This window comes from Chaetomium fimeti, assembly GCF_033439085.1.
Source record: "Chaetomium fimeti strain CBS 168.71 chromosome Unknown B0H64scaffold_3, whole genome shotgun sequence".
Classification (NCBI taxonomy): Eukaryota; Fungi; Ascomycota; class Sordariomycetes; order Sordariales; family Chaetomiaceae; genus Chaetomium; species Chaetomium fimeti.
The window spans coordinates 1,630,371-1,647,108 of NW_026944331.1; the positions used below are offsets into that span (position 1 = coordinate 1,630,371).

A 16,738-nucleotide genomic window follows, 5' to 3' on the forward strand; every position below is an offset into this window, starting at 1 on the left:
TTGCTACTTGAAGTGAATAGGGTCTCGGGGAAGTAAGTCTAATGCTTATGCCATGGTCATCCGTGATCGTGGTGTGGGACAGGAGAAAAAGGAGAGGGCGTTCTGGGCGCATGCATGCATTCACAGCGGAGATGGTTCTGGTTTTTATACCATTGGCTCGGGCCGGCACTAGAGAAGGCAAATTAGGACGCATTCTAGATTTAGCTGGCCGTTAGATGGCTTCATATGATGCACATGGGATTGTAGATTGTTTAACTAGTTTAAGGGTTGTGTGTGGGGGGCTGCTTTGATCTGTATATAAATTTGAGGTATCAATTGAACTACCACTTGGTACATATCTGGGCTATCAATATATTCATCATCTGCGAGAACTTGGTCAAGTCTGAATTGTCTCAAGCCCTCATCTGAACTTCCAAGTTTTTATTTCCCTTACTCGCAACCTCCTACATCGGACGATAAGGGTAAAATATATGTATTGTACATACTTACTTTCGTACTCGCATTGAACTCATTGCACCGCACGTTGTCACAAATATTTACTCAGACATGACAACTCTTAGATCCAGTCTTGTTGATTTGAAAGACTCGCGCTCCGGATTACCATCTCGTCGTCCCGCGGCACGAGTGCCGAGAGCGAGAGCGGCGCGTGGGAGGCTGAGAAATAAAGTGATGACCTTGCTGGTTCTCCACATTTAACAGGGGTTTGTCACTTCTTTGCGGCGCTTGTTCAGCATTTGAAATGCGTACGACCCCAACTTTGGAAGCCGTCCCCCCCGAATCTGGCCCGCCGCCGCCCAGCGATTGGAGAGCGAGTGCCACTCTCGGACTTCCGTAAAAGCTGACATAACCCAGATGCAGGTCCCAGACTTCCTTTTCCGTCTCGCGCGCGGGTCGGCGGGACCCAGTTTTAGTCGAATAGCGTCTTCGTCAGTCAAACGTTCTGTTACCAAGCAGTGGAGAACCGGAGACGGATCTGGTGAAATCGCGCGCGGAATTTCGAGGAACCAGGTTGGCGGTGTGTTGGAAAGGAAAACTGCCGGGGAAGAGCCTGTTTGACTTGTCTGGCTCGCGTGGATAATTCAAGGATGGCCAAGTTCAGAGTTTGGCGTCGCAAATATATATATACCCGTCCCTCGTCCCGTCCATAGTCTCCCATCCCCACCATCACAAGTCTTCCCATCAAGCACTCAACCGTCTCCCACACCAAACTCCACCAGAGCGTTTTACCCCTCAACCCGATGCAAAGACTCCTCTCATCCATCTCCCGAGCCCTCTCCAAGCCCCGCCCTCTCACAACAACAACCACCCCCCTCACCAAACCCACCACCCCCCGCCCCTTCACCACCACCACCACCGCCAAAATGGGCAGCACCACCGCCAACGCCGACAGCTTCCTGTCCCAAATCGCCGCCCGCCGCAGCTTCTACCCCTTAAACAAAACCCTCCCGATCCCCACCACCCGCGTGCAGAGCATCATCGGCGAGGCGCTGCAGCAGGTGCCGAGCAGCTTCAACTCGCAGTCGAACCGGGTGGTGGTGCTGCTGGGCGCCGAGCATGACAAGTTCTGGGACGCGACGCGGGACATCCTCCAGGCGATCGTGCCCGAGGGCGCGGCGTGGGAGGCGACGGCGGGCAAGATGGCCATGTTCCGGGGCGCGGCGGGGACGGCGCTCTTCTTTGAGGACCAGGAGGTCGTGCAGGGGATGCAGGCCAAGTTTGCGACTTATGCGGATCGGTATGTTTTTTTCTCGCGGTTCCGGACTGAATGATGGGTGGATGAGTGAATGGCGGGCTAACGCGATGGATGTAGGTTCCCCATCTGGGCTGGCCACTCCAGTGGTATGCTGCAGTTTGCTGTGTGGACGGCGCTCGAGGCCGAGGGGCTCGGTGCCAACCTACAGCACTACAACCCGCTCGTCGACGCCAAGGTCGCCGAGGAGTGGAATGTCCCTGCTACGTGGAAGTTGAGCGCGCAGCTTGTCTTCGGTGGTAAGACCTCGCCCGCCGGCGAGAAAACCTTCACTCCGCTGGAAGATAAGCTCAAGGTCTATGGCGCTTAAGGGGCAAGGATTTCCTAGGGGGATAGATGATACCACGGCGGGGCGTTAGAAGCAAGCATGATCTAGAGGTTATTTCGCCCGTCTTTTTAAGACGTTCATAGAGACATAAACAGCAGAGATACTCGTCAAGACTTTGATTGATATACGGATCTGTTCTATAATTTCTGTGCTTGGACTCAGCATTATTCTAGTGACAACGAATTGGTTGCTTACATGTTATGCTACCTTCCATGCATTACCCAAATACATTTTCTGGTACATGGTTTTCTTTTCTTCTAAAATTAGTTAGGATGGGATGGAGCATCAATTTGCCCCAGCGCCTGTCCAACTTTGACCGTCTGCCCCTTCTCCACAGCCCACTGCCATCCGCCCGTGTGCCTCCCGTTCTCGTCGTGCTCCCCGGCCGGCGCCTCAAACACCATGACAACGGTGCTGCCCAGTTGGAAGCCACCCATCTCTTCACCCCGCCTCAGCGCATGGCCCCTCAGCACGGAGCTGGCGGCCTCGTAGGTCGCTTCGGCATAGCCTAGGTACGGCTCGCCACGGTTGGCAGCCTCCTCGGCGGCCCTGTCCGCCTCCGTATCGGTAGTCAGGCTGTTAGTGCGGAGCTCCCTGTCAAAGTTGATCTTGATAGACCCGACGTTGGTCGCGCCCACGGGGACGTAGCTGAAGAATCCCCAGCGCCAGCGGCCGAGCAGCACGACGCGCTCGTTGAGCGTGAACAGACCGGGCATAGTACGTTGTAGGTAGGGCGACACGCTGTACAACTCGCCGGCGAAGTGACGGCGACGCTCGACAACCCAATTGGTCGGGGAGTGGAAGCGGTGGTAGTCACCGGGCGCGAGGTAGATGACGGCGTAGTAGAGCACGTGCCGGCTATCGGGGGAGAGGTAGTCAAGCCAGGACTTCTCGCCCAGCGCGAGCTCCGCGCCGACCTCGGAAACGGAGGTGGCTGAGGCCGCGACAGATTCGTCTTTGGGGTGGTCGAGGCTGCTCTTGCGCTTCTTCTTGTTTCCAGACAGGAGATCCGGCAGGGTGTAGGAGATGCCATTGACCCGGGCGAATTCCTCCTCCCTCTGGACAAGTTCTTCGTCTCCTTCCAGCTCGTGTTCGTTTCGCTTCGGGAATTTGTCGAGAGATGCCTGGCTAGAGGAGATGCTTGGGGTCGGGCTGTTTTGGCCGAGGAGGGCATCGATGGTGTAGGTCATACCCTTGACCTGCTCGATATCGCCGCCCTCGATTTGCCCAAACTGTAGGATGCGCCCGTCAGACGGGGAGAGGAGTGCGTTCGGATTGGGATCGAGGGGTCGTGCGCCGGGCTTCAACGTGCGGTAGAAGAAGGCAGCGAGGTTCGGGAACACGCGGAGATCGGTCTCCTCGATCTCGTCTAGGTTGACGCCGAAAAAGAACGAATACAGCTTGAAGCCGGGGATTCGAAGGAAGGTCGGGAGAGTTAACTCGTTGAACTTGCCCCATAGCCGCGAAATGGCCTTTAGGGGCAAAGTCGACATGATTTGCACCTGCCTGAACTTTTGTTAACCCCAATTCAAAAAATCACCAACATCCACACCGGGACGGGATGCATCCTACCAAGGGCCATCCGGGCGAACCCGCGGTCTCCTTTTCGGCCGCTGCCCTGGCTCGCCATCCTCGGCCTGTTTTTCCTGCTCTCTGGTGTAGACCTTGTAGAACTGCACCAGCCCCAGGAACCCAACGCCGAGACCGACGGGGATGGGATACCAGCGGATCTTGGAGTCGTGCACTTTGGAGTCGGCCCTTGGCCTATGTGACTGTTGCGAAAAGGGTCGACGTCCGGGGGATCGCTGGCTCGGCTGCGGTCGTCCTCGAGACGCAGCAGTCCTGGAGTGGAAGCCGGTGAAGCTGGAGGAGAAGTTGGAAATCTGGTGGCAGCTGCGGCAGGCCGAGCGCCGGGCAATTGTCGAGCGAGTTACCCCGACCGTAGAGGAAATGGGACCAATCTGGAGCGACGCCATTTTGTCTTCGTCTTAACAAATTTTGGCCTACTACGGCAAGTCGAGGGAGGAAAGGGGCGGCGGCGTGCCGTTTCTAACGAACCTGCATTGTTTGCCCGGGGAAGCCTCCAGCCGGCGCCAAATGACGCCGCTTTTACACTTCGGGATTCGAGGGGCGGGGGTTTCGCGGCACAGGTAACCTAGCTCAAACGGTTGCTCTCATGACGCAGGTGTGCATTCGGACGAAGAACCGGCAACCAGTGATGGATCGGCTTTTTCCCACAAACCCGAGAACTTGGGACGGATCACGTTTTGTAGTCGAGGTTGTGGCTACCCGACGAGTGCTTGAAGAGCGGTCAATTTCGCATATTTGCACACTAAATGCGGCATAGTGGATAATCGCTGGGGCATGTTATAGCCAATTTTATGTCTGGCATGTGAGAGGGGCAGTGGGGCAAGTAGCTGTACCCTGCTGTACCTGCATGTCTCGTCCGCCGCAATCCTCCGGATGACAGCGTGGAGGTTCCAGGTTGGAAGCTGAGGAATTACACAACACAACGCCGTCAGCAATTCGGAAGAGAGGGGAGCAACGAACACGACACCTTCTTCTTATGGTAGTGTTGCTCGATTCTAAACCCTAAGGCAACCCCAATTTTACACCTTTTGCGTTTCCAAGACAACCCCCTGGTCCTTACTTGCGATCGCTTTGAAGGTCTTCAAGACAGCTTAACGACCGACCTACACCGAGCATCCATGGCTTCCTGATACTTGTAAACGCCAATTCAAAACACCTGAGCCGACCGCCGTCAGCACCACGCATCACGCCCGCCCTCCCGACTGAGCCGAATTTTCCATTGCGTACCTCCTTAAACCAATCGTGCGACAGAGCTCGCGATCATCGCACCTAACCACGAGATCAAGCGCGATGGCGGACGAACGGCCGGGATCTACCCCACCGGGGCCGCAAGACGATGCGCCGATGACCGTCAACCTTCAAATCGTGTCGCCCTCTGTCGGAGTTGGAATCCTACGGTTCCCCGACATGCCGGCTACTACGACAGTGCAGCAACTTAGAGAAAACATCCGAGAGGCATTGCCATCGAGACCGGCGGATGACCACCAACGTCTAATTCACCGAGGCCGACTCCTGGCACGCGACACAGATACGTTGCAAGATATCTTTGGCGAGGAAACAGTACGCTCTTTCTTTTACTAAAAGATTGCGAGTTTGAGAGGGCGCTGACGGAGTCTGTGACAGTTACGAACAAACGATCAGCAAACAATACATCTCGTGCTGCGAGACACTGGAGATATCCCTCCGCCCGATGCTCAACCGCGCCTTCTTCCACATGCCCTCCGGAATCCGCCCAATGTCGCCGCCATCCCGCGGCCGGGGTCGGCACCTATCGGTGTGCCCCATACCACGGCTCACGCTTCACAACACGGTCAGCAGCATGCTCAGCTGCACGCCATACAACACGCCCAGCAACAGGAGCTGCTCCAACGGATGACTCAACTCCAACAGCGAGAGGCTAATTATCGCCAGTTCTTGGCTCAACAACAAAACACCCGTGCTGCCACGGGCCCGCAGGTCCTGCAGGATGGTAATAGCCAACCTCAAGTTGGCGGGATTGATCCTACGGGAGGGAGAAACAGTCCGGTTGGGCAGACATTCCGGACCGTCACACGGGAAGGTACCGGGCCAGATGGGCAGCGGTATAGTTTCAGGATGGTCCTGAACGATGTTATCAACCCAACTGGCGCTACCTCCCGTCCTCCATCACGGCCCGGGCCGACCTCTGATCCTGTTGGTCAGCGGCCGCTCTCGGCTGCCGATGTCCGCAACATAATTCACGGAGCTGACGCGAATCGGGCTGCTCAGGCCATGGCGAATGCCATGCAGCGGAACACATCGGGCGTGCACCCAGCCAACATGCCGGCTGAGCTTGCTCACTTCAACTTCAACAGCCCTATCCAACCAATCCAGCCAGGCGTCACGACCCCTATCTTCCCGGGCCTATCGAGGAATGTTAGCCGGGCAGCTACGCCGGACACCTCCACTAGGTCTGTTAGCCACGGAAGCGGCATCGGGCCCAGTGTCCTGCCGGCCTCGGCACAGTTTCAGGCGGCTCAAGGCCACCCCGAAGTGTACATCCTCTCTTCGCCGACGGGGCCTCGGGGCTTGCTAATCAACAACGGTTCGGAGCTGTATACCACTCCTGCCGCTCGGTCCCTCCCTTTCATACCGAACCCTTACCGACCATTTGCCCCGGTACCGTCATTAACCGAGACGCATCGCACGGAGAGCCAAACCCAGCAGGGACCAGGACACCCGGCGGGTTCGAGCCTGAGCCAGCCACAAGCACATATCCAGGCCCCGCATGCACAGCCCTATCAGCCGCCTTCACCCCTAGCTCAACAGCCCTACCAGCCACCGGCCATGCCCCAACAGCAACCGCTTCCCCAAGCGCAGAACCAGCACCAACCCGCGATCCGCCGTCGGCCAGTAGCCGGCCAAGCAGCGCCAGCAGCCGCAGCACAACCGCAGCCAGCGCCCCAACTCAATGCGCACGCTAACCCGGGAGTAGCACCTCTGGTGGCAGCAATATGGCCGCACATCTGGCTGATAATTCGCCTCGTCGCGTTCGCATGGTGGTTCTCGTATACTGACCCATCTTGGGAGCGCTGGCTGTCTCTTGTCCTGGCTTTCATCGTGGTGCTCGCAATTAACACGGGCATATTCAACGGAATGGTCAACAACGCATTCCACCCTGTGAGGGAGCAGCTGGAAGGCATGATCCCATTTGCGGACCCCGACCGCCCGCAACAGCAGCAGCAGCAACAACAGCAACAGCAAAACCAGCAGGAAGGAGGCGCCAACCAGAATGATGAGAACGGAGCAAACCCAGACCCCGCACAAACAGCCGCGAGGTTGGTGGCGGAGCGGAGGGTCCAAAACGGGAGCTGGCTACGGGATCATATGAGGCGGATCGAGAGGGCGGGAATACTGTTCCTCGCCAGCTTTGCGCCGGGCGTGGCCGAGAGGCATATCCAGCAGCTAGAGGAGCAGGAACGGGCGGATCGGCGGGCCGCCGAGGAGGCGAGGGCTGCTGCTGCCACGGCGGTTGCCGAAGCTGCTGCGCAGCAAGAGGCCGAGCAAGCTACCGCTGAGAATCAGGAAGGGCAAGAGGAGACTGGGGAGGGGGCCCCTGCTCAGGAGCAAGCTGAGGCTCCCGAAGTTCAACCTCAACCGCCTTTAGTTGAGGTGTAGAGGTGTCATTGAATTGGGTGGTTTGGGGGTCCGATAACTGTTTCTGAATACCTGGGCTTTTTTTTATCTATTTTGAGGCTCGCCTCAATGGCCGTCTGGTTTGGCAGGCGGCGAGAGTAGAAGCACGATGGCTCTGTGTCTGTCGTTGTATAACTTATGAAGCGGCGAGAGAGATATCCTGTCTTGAATTGATGTACGAATCGTCCACCGGTATTGACCTGGACCCTCGTTTCTATTATTTTACCGACGTGTCAATGTGCTCTGATAGTCTGGAGGCAATGAATCAACCCCGGACCCCAGCCCCTGAGCGCTTCCGAGGCTGTCTCGGAGGTGGCCCGGCGCGAGACAGCCGGAAGTGGGGCCGCAACACCAATGCTCTCGCTCGGCCGTGGACTGCCGAGGTATCCAGGATTCCCCGCAAACAGCAGGGGCGCCTTGATAAAGGGAGCAGGGAGAAGGAACCTTGAGGATTGCATTGCTTGCAACCACGTTCCATAACATATATTCTGATCATCTACCATTCCAATTGACCTCAGGATCCCCCCGTCTTGATCTCGTGCTCACTTTGTCTCACTCAAACAAAACAAAACAAAACTTACGTCATATCACAACACAAACGTCACCATGGCCGAAGCACAGCTCCACGACTTCCCATCCCTCTTCTCCCTCGAAGGCAAAGTCGCCGTCGTAACCGGCGGTTCCCGCGGCCTCGGCCTCAGCGCCGCCTCCGCGTAAGCCCTTCCCTCCCTTTTGCCCCCACCCCGTACATACCACACACACACATCACTAACCCAACCCCAACCCCACCAACAACAGCCTCCTCCAAGCAGGCGCCTCCAAAGTGTTCATCACCTCGCGCAAAGCCTCCGCCTGCGACGCCGCCTGCGCCTCCCTCAACGCCCTGCCCAACCTCCGCCCAGGCAGCCGCGCCATCTCCGTCCCGGCCGACGGCGCGACGCTCGACGGGGTCAAGCACCTCGTCTCGCAAGTCTCTGCGCAGACGGAACACGTCGACATCCTGCTGGCCAACGCGGGCGCGTCGTGGGGCGAAGGGTTCGACACGCACGGCGACGCGGCCTTCGCCAAGGTCATGGACCTGAACGTGCGCGGGGTGTTCAACGCGGTGCGCGAGTTCGCGCCGCTGCTGCAGCGGCGCGCGACCGCGGCCGATCCGAGCCGGGTGGTGATTACCGCGAGCGTGGCAGGGTTGGGGGTGGGGACCCTGGGTAAGCAGGGGACTTATGGGTATAGTGCCAGCAAGGCGGCCGTGCTGCATCTGGGGCGGAATTTGGCGGTGGAGTTGGGGCCGAGGGGGATTACGGTGAATAGTATCTGCCCGGGGTTTTTTCCGAGTAAGATGAGCAATGGGTTGTTGGAGATGTCGGGTGGTGCTGAGGCGCTGGGCAAGGAGAACCCGTTGAGGCGGCTGGGGCAGGCGGAGGATATCGCGGGGGTGGTGGTGTACTTGACCAGCAGGGCGGGCGCGTATGTCAATGGGGCGGCGATTGAGATTGACGGCGGTGCGTTATGGCAGAAGGGGCAGCTGGATGTTAAGTTGTAGGGGAGAGAGTCGGGATAGAATAGAGTATAGCGAGGTGTCTATTACGTTATAACACAGGTTTCCCCGAAATGGCCGTAACTACACATTATACTTAAACTGTCGATGCCGTCGCCGGCTTCCGAGCCATCCATGCGCTTGCCTTGTACGTCGTTTGCAACATCGACTCCTTGTCGACGATGTACGGCGCCTCAATGCCCGTCTCCCGCGACACGATCTCGAACCCGACGTCGGCCACCAGCGCCATCACCTCCTCGTCTGTCAATTCAAAGTTACCCGGGTCCGCTATCCCAGACGTGTCGTGGCTGGATTCGGCGTCGCCGTCCTCGTGCTCGTCCCGATCCCACACACGGCCTTCGAAATGCCATAACAGAGGGCCAATGTTGACCAAGACGCCGCCTGGCTTGAGACAGTGGAATATGGTTTCCAGGTACCGTATGAGGTTGGGCGCCGTGTCTAGGAAGAAGACCGTGGCAACCACATCATATGCCGCCGCTCTGTCCTCTTCGGCGTAGAGACATAAGAAGTCGGCGGCGCTCATGCTCATAGAACCAACGCGTTTCGCCTGCTCTGTCTCCGCGAGCTCCGTGGCACAGTGCAGATCCGGGATGGGGTAACTGCGCAGGTGGTTGGCCCTGGATCTATGGTTTGAAAATGTGTGGATCCAGGGGAAAATCGTATGCTGACCGGCGCGCTGGCAACAGTTGAGTATGTACGAGGAAGCCAGCAGCTGGTGGTACGAGATCTCGTTGCCCTCGGCTTCGTATCCGCTCCGGCACAACTCGAAAACGAACCGGCCGAGACCTGCACCGGGAACGAGGATCTTGAGCGGGGGATGATCCGCTCCCCTCGCGCTTTGCTCGGCAGCGATGGCGCGCAGGACGGGTCCAAAGCAGGCTTCCCGTTCGCCGGCGCCCTCGGCGGACCAGTCACGGTAAAACTGGCGAATCGTGCTGCGGGCCTTGTCGATGTCACCCGGCTTGGCTGAGCCATTCCATTCCGAAGGCAGCTTCAGGTCACCCGTCTCGGAGGGAACACCGACGTGGAACATCTCCAGTCCCCTCTTGAAAATGGTGCGGGCGAGCTCGGCGTTGGATTCGATGGCGTCATCTATCTTGTCCAAAGTGTCCAGATAGTTGAATGGAGGGGCCGCGAGCCTCTGCCAGTGGGCTTGCGGCAGTGCGTAGAAGGCTTGTCTGCGCAGGTGCGTACATTGGAAGTGGGATGTCTTAGCATACTGCCTATCACGAAGTCAATATTTGAAGCAGTTCCACGGTAGACAACAGCTGGATTTGGAGTTTGGAGTTTTGGCGCAGAGCAAACTCACACAGATGGTTGAGTTATGGCGACTAAGATAAGCAGAGGGGGGAATGAAGGAAGGTTGTCTTATATGCAATGTTGGGTTTGGTTGGGGTTGAGTCAACATCGAGATTGCCCATGTTGTGTGTGGCCTTGAAACTGACATGTGAGAATTTCCGAGATGTTACTCACTGATAAGAGTCGAGCGTGCGGTAGATGACCTGAAGCTCCTCCGGATCATCGATTCCGTTTTCGATGCCGTCCCACGGCGTGTCTTCCTCCATTTCCGTTTTCATTCGCGTAGTGTTAAAGGAAGAAAATGGGACCGGGCGTGTTCGAAGGAGGAAGTTGACGGAAAGAGCGGAGCCGGAAACCGGCGGATGCTTGCCTCGGAGCGAAGAATGACGGCTGCAGTGGCACCTTCCTCCATCCCCGGTGCTGACCAAAACCCGAACTCGGCCCGTTCAGAAGATTCGGAACCGTTTCGATGGATGCTCCGTCCCGTCGCTTCGCCGATATTGGGCCATACCAAACAAAGTCCGGGTTCCTGCTGGTGGCGGAAATGCGATTCAGGTTGTGCACGAAATTTGTGCAGGCGACATTTGACTACAGCCAAGCGAGGGAAACTAAGAACTTAAACCATGTTTCGAGTTATGACGCTTGGCCGGTTTGACTATTTAGTCCTCTCAGCAAGATAGATAAAACGAATTGCTCGAGTCAAGGCAGAGAAGGAAAAAGGATCAGACAAAAAAAGAGGAAGAACATATCACGAACAAGCCTGCAAGCGATAAACCCTAACCCCGGGGACATTCTCTCAGCTTCTGTCGCCGCTTCAAATGAAGTGTTCAGTTCCCCAAACATCTGCAACTCTCCGATCGCCATCTCGTTTCACAAAGCTAAATTTCGAACAGGGGCAATGGACACTCCCATTCAACTATCATTTCCTCTCCCGCGGTCGCTGGACTCGCGAATCTACCTCCACCTAACGGTCAAGCCCAAGGCCATCCTGCTTTTTCTCACCACGGCGTCGATGGAAGATGCAGGTTCACCAACACCATTAGGGTCGTTCGTTTATGCTCTGCCTGATGTATGCCCAGCTTCCCAGAGGACCAGCATCAACTGCTGACCCTGGCTTAGAGATACAACCCCAGTCAACCGCTCGCAACGCCACTCTGCACGGTGGAACCGACACTCGAGTTCACCACGCGGCTGGCGAAACTGCTAGCGAGGAAAACCCAGCGGCCGACCTATGTAGGCAACTCCATAAGTTTTGCGAGCACCGGATTGGGCGGCACTGTGGAAGAGGAGATGGACGCGTTTAAGAAGGTTGTCGAGGTCACTCTGTCCCAGTTGCAGCCTGTCATCGAGGCAGCCCAAGCTCCCTCTAACGGCACCGGTTTGGAATAACCAGTCCATGATACGAGTCCAACTCTGATAATCCATGGCCGTATATCCGATGGAGTAAGACACGGAGCGAGCCATCAGTCAACAACCTTGATCGGTCGAAGGCAACCTCAAAACAGTCCGACAGCATGTTTCACCGAATAGTGCACATGGCCGGAAGAGTGCTGCACCATTTAATGTCCGAAGACAGCTTTTACGATTCTAGAATTGGGTCTGCGATGACAGGGCCCTTCATGATGAAGTCAGCCATCACTAGGATATCCAACTTCACGTTTCCTGTCTTTGAACGTCGTGGAAACGGCCGCAACCAAGGATAAGAGCCGTCCCGTATGCGCGAGGGGGTCTTTTCCCATTGTTGCACATGAATCGTGACGTGGGCCAGCACAGGTGTCGGACACAGTATCCGTGTGAAAGACGAGGAAATTCATCGATTGGATGAGTGAGACTGCTCGTCAGCCCGAATAAAACGGATGGTTTCCTCAGCAGAATGGAGCCTTGGGCGGTACGAAGTACATGTAAGTCACCGGGGACATGGTCCTTAGACTACCTAGGCAGCTCGAAATAGTGAGAGAATAGCACCGTAAGAATGTCAGCATAATTTTGGTCCATTGAGAGAGACTCGAATTGATGAAGGCACCTCTACTTCGTAGGTACATAAGGTATCTGATCTGAAGTCCTCGGTTGCAGAGAAAGAGGGAGGGAGACGAGACCCCGCGCGAAAGGCTCGCTCCGCCCGCCTTCCAAAACGGCAGTTGCTGTGGAGTTCCAGATTGGTGAATCCCTTCTTCTGGTTGGCCATGGACATGTCCGCTCTTGCAGTCCCACTGTAATTCCGACCCTGCCCCGCCAGACCTTTGCAACATGGCCTCGCCAGGGCCCCGCGGCGCAAAATTTAGGGCGGGCAACCAACGCCGGTTTTGAAACAGTCGGCTGCCCGCTCTTCTGTCAAGGTCCGACAACGAAGGACAAAAAATCAAGGTGCGTCAGGTCAGAATCCCGCAGGGCCGGGTAGCCGGGTAGCAGCAGGTACCTCGTTTCGTGCTTGACCTGCTGCTATTTTTTGTGTAACTCGGATTGCCTGATGGCCCAACCCCCAGTTCGTGTGCAGAGGCTAACAGCTTCTGGTTTCACCCCACTTTGCGCAGACCAGAAGAATGCCATCACCACCACCATCGCCTTGACCTTTTCAACCCATAATAAATCAACTACCAAAAGAAACCTTCCCTTCATCCCCTCAAAGGCAATCTGACGACCTATCTGCTACACCTCGGTCTTCATTCGCGCCTGCAAGCTCTGCAGCTCCAGCGCCAGCGCTTGCCGCTTTTCCAAACACCACAAACCCACAGGGGCTCGCTCACCACACATTTGCTTGCCTGCCCCCGCCCCACGATACTCGACGTCGGTTCTTCGCCATGGATTGGCAACCAAGCCCGGACTCCCTGCGGACTCTCGCAGGGTGTCTCAAAGATTCGCTAAGCGGCTTCGACAAGGCCGCACAAAAACAAGCCGAAATCGTAAGTCCCTCTAGAAGCTTTGCGCCTGCGCGTCGGTGGGGAAACTGACCAGACCCCGCGCAGATGCTCTCCCAAGCGAAAGCCAGCCCGGATTTCAACAATTACCTGGCCTACATCTTCTCGAGTGCCAATCCGCCCGCCGGCCTGGCGCTGGCCGCCAATGACTGGCACTTGGTCCGCTCGGCCGCCGCCATCATGCTCAAGAACAGCATCAAGTCGAACTACAAGCAGATCCCCGAGCCCAGCATCGCGCTAATCAAGCTCGCCGTCCCGATGGGCGTGCAGGACGCCAACTCGCAGATTCGCAATTATGCTGGCAATATTGCGACCGAAATGATCCGCCGCGGTGGCCTCTATAGCTGGCCGGAGCTGTTGCAGGAGCTGTTGAAGCTGCTCAGCAACGAGACGGGCCAGGTATCGAACGAGGCGCAGGAGGGTGCGATGGCGGCCATGGCCAAGATCTGCGAGGACAACACCAAGTTGCTAGAACGGGAACATAACGGCCAGCGGCCGCTCAACATCCTGCTCCCCAAGTTCATCCAGGCGACCAAGAGCCCCTTGCCCAAGGTCCGCACTCACGCACTCACGGCTATCAACGTTTTCACCCCCAGAAAGTCTCAAGCCATGCTCAACTCCGTCGACGACCTCCTGCAGCACCTCTTCTTCCTCTCAGAGGACCCCGTGACCGATGTTCGGCGCCAGGTCTGCCGCGCATTTGTCCGCCTCGTCGAGACCCGTCCGGACAAGCTTCTGCCCCATATTGCCGGGCTGGTCGAGTACATCATTTCGCAACAAAAGAGCGACGATGAGGACCTTGCCTGCGAAGCCGCAGAGTTTTGGCTGTCGGTCGGCGAGCACGACGATCTCTACCGGAGTCTTGACCCATACATCCAAAAGATCATCCCCGTGCTATTGCAGTGCATGGTCTACAGCCCAGAGGACATCGCCATGCTCGGAGGGGAATCGGACGACGAAGACGAAGAGGACAGAGAGGAGGACATCAAGCCGCAGTTCGCCAAGAAGAACCTCAAGCGCGGTGCTGCTCACGCTGAGGGGGCGGAGGCGTCGGCCGAGGAAAACCAGAACGGGAATGCGTACGAGAAGCTGGCCAGCATGGACGGCGACCTGGAGGAGGGTGAGGTTGACGATCTGGACGAGGAGGGGGGTGACGAGAATCCCGACGAGAAGTGGACCCTCCGCAAGTGTTCAGCGGCAGCGCTCGATGTTTTCGCCACCGACTTTGGCGGCCCCGTGTTCACCTCCATCCTGCCGTATCTACAGACTAACCTGAGGCACCAAGATTGGCCGCATCGGGAGGCTGCCGTCCTTGCGCTCGGCGCTGTCGCCGAAGGCTGCATGGATGTCGTGATCCCTCATCTGCCCGAACTCGTTCCCTACCTCATCAGTCTACTGAACGACGAAGAACCGGTCGTCCGGACCATAACCTGCTGGACGCTCGGGCGGTATTCGGCGTGGGCGGCCAATCTGCAGGACCCGGCCCAAAAACAGAGTTACTTCGTGCCCATGATGGATGGCATCCTGAGGAAGATGATCGACAAGAACAAGAAGGTGCAGGAGGCCGGGGCTTCAGCTATGGCGAATCTTGAAGAGAAGGCGGGAAAGCATCTCGAGCCCTTCTGCGGCCCTATCATCCAGCAGTACGTCCTGTGCTTCAGCAAGTACAAGGATAAGAACAGATGGGTCCTTTACGATTGCGTCCAGACGCTGGCCGAGCATATCGGCCCTGTGTTGGCACGCCCCGAACTCTGCAACCAACTCATGCCCGCTCTCATCGAACGGTGGCAAAAGGTCCCGGATCAGTCGAGAGAAATGTTCCCGCTCCTGGAATGCCTGTCGTACGTGGCCATTGCCCTCGGCGACGCCTTCACTCCCTTTGCCGAGCCCATCTTCGGGCGGTGTGTCAACATCATCCATCAGAACTTGGAGCAGACCCATGCTGCCAACAACAACCCCGAATTCGACCAACCCGACAAGGACTTTTTGATCACCAGTTTGGATCTCCTGAGCGCTATCATCCAAGCTCTTGACAATGCCAAGGCCATCAAGCTGGTCCAGAACAGCCAGCCAGCCTTCTTTGAGCTCTTGAGCTTTTGCATGGACGATCCTGCCGACGAGGTTCAACAGTCAGCTTACGCTCTCCTCGGTGACTGCTCAAAGTTTGTCTTTGACCAGCTGAAGCCCTTCCTGCCCTCCATCATGCCGATCCTGCTCAAGAGGCTGGATCTCGAGAATATTCTCGATGAGGAGATTGACGGGAGCTTCAACGTCGTAAACAACGCTTGCTGGAGCGTCGGCGAGATCGCGATGCAGTACAAGAAGGATATGGCGCCGTTCGTGCCGGAGCTGCTCCAGCGCTGTGTCCAAATCATCTCCAACCCCGGCGTGCCTTTCGGTGTCAGCGAAAACGCGGCCATCGCCCTCGGCAGGCTTGGGCTCGACCACCACGAGCTCCTCGCTCCGCACCTCGCCAAGTTTTCCGAGGAATTCCTCAGGTCCGTAGAGGAGATCGACCCGTCCGAGGAGAAAGCAACGGCGTTCAAGGGATTCAGCATGGTGGTGGCGCAGAACCCGCAGGCGATGGAGAAGGACATGCTGCGCTTCTTCACGGCGATTGCGAGGTATCAGGATCTGAAGCTGCAGAACCCGATCAAGCAGGAGCTGCACGAGATCCTGCAGAACGTGAGTTATTTCTGTGCAATCTATCCGTTTCGTAATGAGATGCTAATCGCTGGTGTCATGGCAGGTTCTCAACATTTACCACCAGCTGATCCCCCAGTTCAACGACTTTATCGGGCGGCTCCAGCCCCAGGACCAACAGGCCCTGAAGGCTACCTATGCCCTTTAATTCGAGATTCGCTCAGAGTCTGAGGCCGACATCTTGCTTAACACCCATTACCGCCCCACCGCGTACATGGATATGCTTCATATTTTGGTAGCCAGGACGAGAGAAAACAAAGGAATATACCCCCGTGGACGGATCACATCGGCGCATGGGGGTGGTTAAACCGAGGACCAAATAGGGGTTGTTATTCGAGAGGGGCGTGCAGAATGCAATATTTTCTTGATTCGGTGCTTGTACCCTGCCGGCACAATTTCCTGTCAACAAGGTTGGGACGGGCGTGCGGCGATAAGGAGGTGGGGGAGGGATGGTAATAGCAGGCGGGAGAGTGATTGGGCGTGGTATGGTGTGTTGCAGGCGAGCGTGGCACGAGGGGTGTGACGAGTGACGGGGGCAGGAAAAAAAAACAATTGGGAATGGAATCATCGGTTTGGCGGAGACTGCTCAACGGTTGCTGGGTGGTAGTGAGGGTTTGCTTGGGTGGCTGGCTGTTGCGGGCCGGGTTTTGGGAGACCGACGACAGAGAGATGCCCATACCCATATGGACTGAGCTTATGACAACGGCGAGGTCGACGATGACTTGGAAGGGACGGGGTACCCGGGAAGGGTACAGGAATGGGATTGTCCGAAAAGGGACCGGCGAGGTTGCTGGGACAAAGGAAGGGAAGCAAACATGGAATCAATGGGTCCCTTCATCGGCAGCGCGGGGGATATGGAATGCGCTGCCGGTGATGGATAAATTTGGCAAGCAATGCGCGAGGATGTGTTTTTCGCTGGTTGACTCGGGTCGACCAGGACG

At 56.9% G+C, this 16,738-nt stretch overlaps 7 protein-coding genes across 7 annotated transcripts; 5 read left to right on the top strand and 2 right to left on the bottom strand.

Moving 5' to 3' along the window:
• Positions 1 to 1,161: 1,161 nt before the first annotated feature.
• On the top strand, positions 1,162 to 2,179 carry B0H64DRAFT_391273 (fatty acid repression mutant protein). Its single transcript, XM_062803459.1, has 2 exons — positions 1,162 to 1,735; positions 1,811 to 2,179. Exons 1-2 carry the CDS (start codon positions 1,239 to 1,241, stop codon positions 2,058 to 2,060), a joined length of 747 nt encoding a protein of 248 aa, XP_062660589.1. The 5' UTR covers positions 1,162 to 1,238; the 3' UTR covers positions 2,061 to 2,179.
• A 1-nt stretch (position 2,180) lies between these two features.
• Positions 2,181 to 4,293, bottom strand: B0H64DRAFT_431079 (phosphatidylserine decarboxylase-domain-containing protein). Its single transcript, XM_062805949.1, has 2 exons — positions 3,651 to 4,293; positions 2,181 to 3,584 (listed from the first exon to the last, which is right to left on the bottom strand). Exons 1-2 carry the CDS (start codon positions 4,052 to 4,054, stop codon positions 2,342 to 2,344), a joined length of 1,647 nt encoding a protein of 548 aa, XP_062660590.1. The 5' UTR covers positions 4,055 to 4,293; the 3' UTR covers positions 2,181 to 2,341.
• A 399-nt stretch (positions 4,294 to 4,692) lies between these two features.
• Positions 4,693 to 7,346, top strand: B0H64DRAFT_117471 (uncharacterized protein). Its single transcript, XM_062797887.1, has 2 exons — positions 4,693 to 5,228; positions 5,292 to 7,346. The coding sequence occupies exons 1-2, from the start codon at positions 4,959 to 4,961 to the stop codon at positions 7,302 to 7,304; spliced, it is 2,283 nt and encodes a 760-aa protein (XP_062660591.1). The 5' UTR covers positions 4,693 to 4,958; the 3' UTR covers positions 7,305 to 7,346.
• Positions 7,347 to 7,735: 389 nt separating this feature from the next.
• B0H64DRAFT_473234 (uncharacterized protein) lies at positions 7,736 to 8,935 on the top strand. The gene is made up of 2 exons (XM_062807981.1): positions 7,736 to 8,035; positions 8,121 to 8,935. The coding sequence occupies exons 1-2, from the start codon at positions 7,929 to 7,931 to the stop codon at positions 8,863 to 8,865; spliced, it is 852 nt and encodes a 283-aa protein (XP_062660592.1). The 5' UTR covers positions 7,736 to 7,928; the 3' UTR covers positions 8,866 to 8,935.
• On the bottom strand, positions 8,936 to 10,885 carry B0H64DRAFT_391279 (N2227-like protein-domain-containing protein). The gene is made up of 2 exons (XM_062803460.1): positions 10,354 to 10,885; positions 8,936 to 10,103 (listed from the first exon to the last, which is right to left on the bottom strand). Exons 1-2 carry the CDS (start codon positions 10,455 to 10,457, stop codon positions 8,957 to 8,959), a joined length of 1,251 nt encoding a protein of 416 aa, XP_062660593.1. The 5' UTR covers positions 10,458 to 10,885; the 3' UTR covers positions 8,936 to 8,956.
• A 4-nt stretch (positions 10,886 to 10,889) lies between these two features.
• On the top strand, positions 10,890 to 11,806 carry B0H64DRAFT_117494 (uncharacterized protein). The gene is made up of 2 exons (XM_062797888.1): positions 10,890 to 11,248; positions 11,299 to 11,806. The coding sequence occupies exons 1-2, from the start codon at positions 11,078 to 11,080 to the stop codon at positions 11,566 to 11,568; spliced, it is 441 nt and encodes a 146-aa protein (XP_062660594.1). The 5' UTR covers positions 10,890 to 11,077; the 3' UTR covers positions 11,569 to 11,806.
• Positions 11,807 to 12,786: 980 nt separating this feature from the next.
• On the top strand, positions 12,787 to 16,150 carry B0H64DRAFT_117496 (armadillo-type protein). The gene is made up of 3 exons (XM_062797889.1): positions 12,787 to 13,079; positions 13,143 to 15,779; positions 15,844 to 16,150. Exons 1-3 carry the CDS (start codon positions 12,978 to 12,980, stop codon positions 15,943 to 15,945), a joined length of 2,841 nt encoding a protein of 946 aa, XP_062660595.1. The 5' UTR covers positions 12,787 to 12,977; the 3' UTR covers positions 15,946 to 16,150.
• Positions 16,151 to 16,738: the final 588 nt, after the last annotated feature.

What these genes read in the sequence shown, in the direction of transcription:
- B0H64DRAFT_431079 (XM_062805949.1), bottom strand. Translation starts at nt 4,054, where the DNA reads ATGGCGTCGCTCCAGATTGGTCCCATTTCCTCTACGGTCGGGGTAACT. An exon ending in GTTCGCCCGGATGGCCCTTG is followed by an intron (nt 3,585 to 3,650) that starts GTAGGATGCATC and finishes ACAAAAGTTCAG; the next exon opens with GCAGGTGCAAATCATGTCGA.
- B0H64DRAFT_117496 (XM_062797889.1), top strand. Translation starts at nt 12,978, where the DNA reads ATGGATTGGCAACCAAGCCCGGACTCCCTGCGGACTCTCGCAGGGTGT. An exon ending in CACAAAAACAAGCCGAAATC is followed by an intron (nt 13,080 to 13,142) that starts GTAAGTCCCTCT and finishes GACCCCGCGCAG; the next exon opens with ATGCTCTCCCAAGCGAAAGC. An exon ending in TGCACGAGATCCTGCAGAAC is followed by an intron (nt 15,780 to 15,843) that starts GTGAGTTATTTC and finishes GTGTCATGGCAG; the next exon opens with GTTCTCAACATTTACCACCA.
- B0H64DRAFT_473234 (XM_062807981.1), top strand. Translation starts at nt 7,929, where the DNA reads ATGGCCGAAGCACAGCTCCACGACTTCCCATCCCTCTTCTCCCTCGAA. An exon ending in GGCCTCAGCGCCGCCTCCGC is followed by an intron (nt 8,036 to 8,120) that starts GTAAGCCCTTCC and finishes CACCAACAACAG; the next exon opens with CCTCCTCCAAGCAGGCGCCT.
- B0H64DRAFT_117494 (XM_062797888.1), top strand. Translation starts at nt 11,078, where the DNA reads ATGGACACTCCCATTCAACTATCATTTCCTCTCCCGCGGTCGCTGGAC. An exon ending in TCGTTTATGCTCTGCCTGAT is followed by an intron (nt 11,249 to 11,298) that starts GTATGCCCAGCT and finishes ACCCTGGCTTAG; the next exon opens with AGATACAACCCCAGTCAACC.
- B0H64DRAFT_391273 (XM_062803459.1), top strand. Translation starts at nt 1,239, where the DNA reads ATGCAAAGACTCCTCTCATCCATCTCCCGAGCCCTCTCCAAGCCCCGC. An exon ending in TTTGCGACTTATGCGGATCG is followed by an intron (nt 1,736 to 1,810) that starts GTATGTTTTTTT and finishes CGATGGATGTAG; the next exon opens with GTTCCCCATCTGGGCTGGCC.
- B0H64DRAFT_391279 (XM_062803460.1), bottom strand. Translation starts at nt 10,457, where the DNA reads ATGAAAACGGAAATGGAGGAAGACACGCCGTGGGACGGCATCGAAAAC. An exon ending in CGCACGCTCGACTCTTATCA is followed by an intron (nt 10,104 to 10,353) that starts GTGAGTAACATC and finishes ACTTCGTGATAG; the next exon opens with GCAGTATGCTAAGACATCCC.
- B0H64DRAFT_117471 (XM_062797887.1), top strand. Translation starts at nt 4,959, where the DNA reads ATGGCGGACGAACGGCCGGGATCTACCCCACCGGGGCCGCAAGACGAT. An exon ending in ATATCTTTGGCGAGGAAACA is followed by an intron (nt 5,229 to 5,291) that starts GTACGCTCTTTC and finishes AGTCTGTGACAG; the next exon opens with TTACGAACAAACGATCAGCA.